This window comes from Elephantulus edwardii, unplaced genomic scaffold (assembly GCF_000299155.1).
Source record: "Elephantulus edwardii isolate Elephantulus edwardi_28Jun2011 unplaced genomic scaffold, EleEdw1.0 scaffold00022, whole genome shotgun sequence".
Taxonomy (NCBI): domain Eukaryota; kingdom Metazoa; phylum Chordata; class Mammalia; order Macroscelidea; family Macroscelididae; genus Elephantulus; species Elephantulus edwardii.
In genome coordinates this window covers 11,942,461-11,944,018 of record NW_006399772.1, presented here as the reverse complement: position 1 = coordinate 11,944,018, position 1,558 = coordinate 11,942,461, and the positions used below count along the sequence as shown (strand labels likewise).

The 1,558-nt window shown below is 38.0% G+C and overlaps 1 protein-coding gene across 1 annotated transcript in view; it reads right to left on the bottom strand.

The window, feature by feature from the left end:
• Positions 1–320: 320 nt before the first annotated feature.
• The window catches only part of DNAJB9 (DnaJ (Hsp40) homolog, subfamily B, member 9), a 3,927-nt gene continuing 2,689 nt past the window's right edge, over positions 321–1,558 (bottom strand). The window contains exon 3 of the mRNA XM_006882692.1: positions 321–366. Coding sequence (XP_006882754.1) covers positions 321–366 — 46 coding nt within the window. The remainder of the gene's footprint in view (positions 367–1,558) is intronic.

Genomic DNA, 1,558 nt, shown 5'->3' with positions numbered 1-1,558 from the left:
CAACATTCAGTTCTGAAGCAGCCCCTGGGGAAGATTAGCACAAAGAAGTCAGTGGTGCTAGGGGCTACTGGACAAAAATTCTGCACATGGACCACGGGAACGGACTATAGGTTTAGGAAAAAATCAAGTGACTCACTCTTTCTTTGTTATACCGGAGTGCCCAGCCTCACTCTTAGGAAGAGATCTCCTAACTAAACTGAAAGCCCAAATTCAGTTCACTCCAAGGGGGCCTGAAGTTACCTGGGATAGCAACAAGCCTAGCACTCTAGCCCTAGTAGTTCAACTAGAAGAATATAGGCTCCATGAACCAGAAAGAGAGGCTAAAGATTCGGACCTCGTAGATTGGTTAAAAGAATTCCCAGGAGCCTGGGCAGAAACAGGGGGGTTAGGTATGGCTAAAAATGTTCCACCAATAGTAGTGGAATTAAAAGCGGACAACCAATCTTTCACAGCTGCATAGATAGATGAACTAGAAGTTTGGAAGCAGATAAAAGAGAAAATGCAACTTAGCTCTCGGAGTGGATGTAAAGACAAAAGTTGTACCCTCTATTGACTACCTGTGAAATCCAAAAGGTTAGACTTTCTTAAATACTAAGAAACAAAGCTGTTTTAAAAAGAACTTTAAATTTGTCCCAAACTTAATGTTACAATTGTGGAAATTAGGACATTTGAAAAGAGACTGTCAGAAAGAAAGGAGAGTAAAAAATTCAGGCTTTTAGGGCTTTGTAGAAAATGTGGAAAAGGATATCATTGGACTAATGAATGTAGATAAACAAGGTGTTAAGACTGGGTCGGGGAAACTTCCAAGGGGGCCTCTCTGTGTATTTATTCAGAAGAACAAGGAAGTACAAAACAAAGGATAATGGTGAAATCTTTTACAGATAAGGCCAAGTTCCTCTTTATGTTAATCTCAAGAGGGAGGGATTCATTTGATAAGAACTAAAAACAATGTTGACTACCAGGGAACGCCCTAGTGTCACAAGGTGACCTTCAGCTTGTATTAAGCCTCCCTCATTTCCCGACACAGGACCTGGTCTGCTATTACTAAATTTGATATTCAGCCTCCCTCATTTCCCCCTCTTTTGTTTAAATCATAATTTTGTGATCATCAAGATGAGTATATTTTTCTTCAGGATTCATTCTTGCTTGTCTCTTAATCTCTGGAAGGGCACAGTAAACTTTTAACAATAAAATGACAACAGAGACATGAGGTTGTAAATATTTTATTTCTTTCACTCACACACAGTGTTGCATGAGACATTTACTAGTTTTAATATGTATCCATAGGATTAATACTCATATGGAGTAGAACATGGAAAAGTGCAGAACTAAAGAAGGCTATCTGAAAACAAAAGCACACACTTCTTAAGATTTAAAAATATTGCACATAATAAGGTTGCACAGAAATTACTGGCTGTTTTTACAAACAGAATGAGGTATTAGTCAATCTCTAGATAAAAGATGAGTGCAAAGAAGAGGAACTACAAAACATACACATCCATATGAAAATCTATGATGCCAATGATCAAAACATATGAAAAGATGTGTAAAGTTGCTA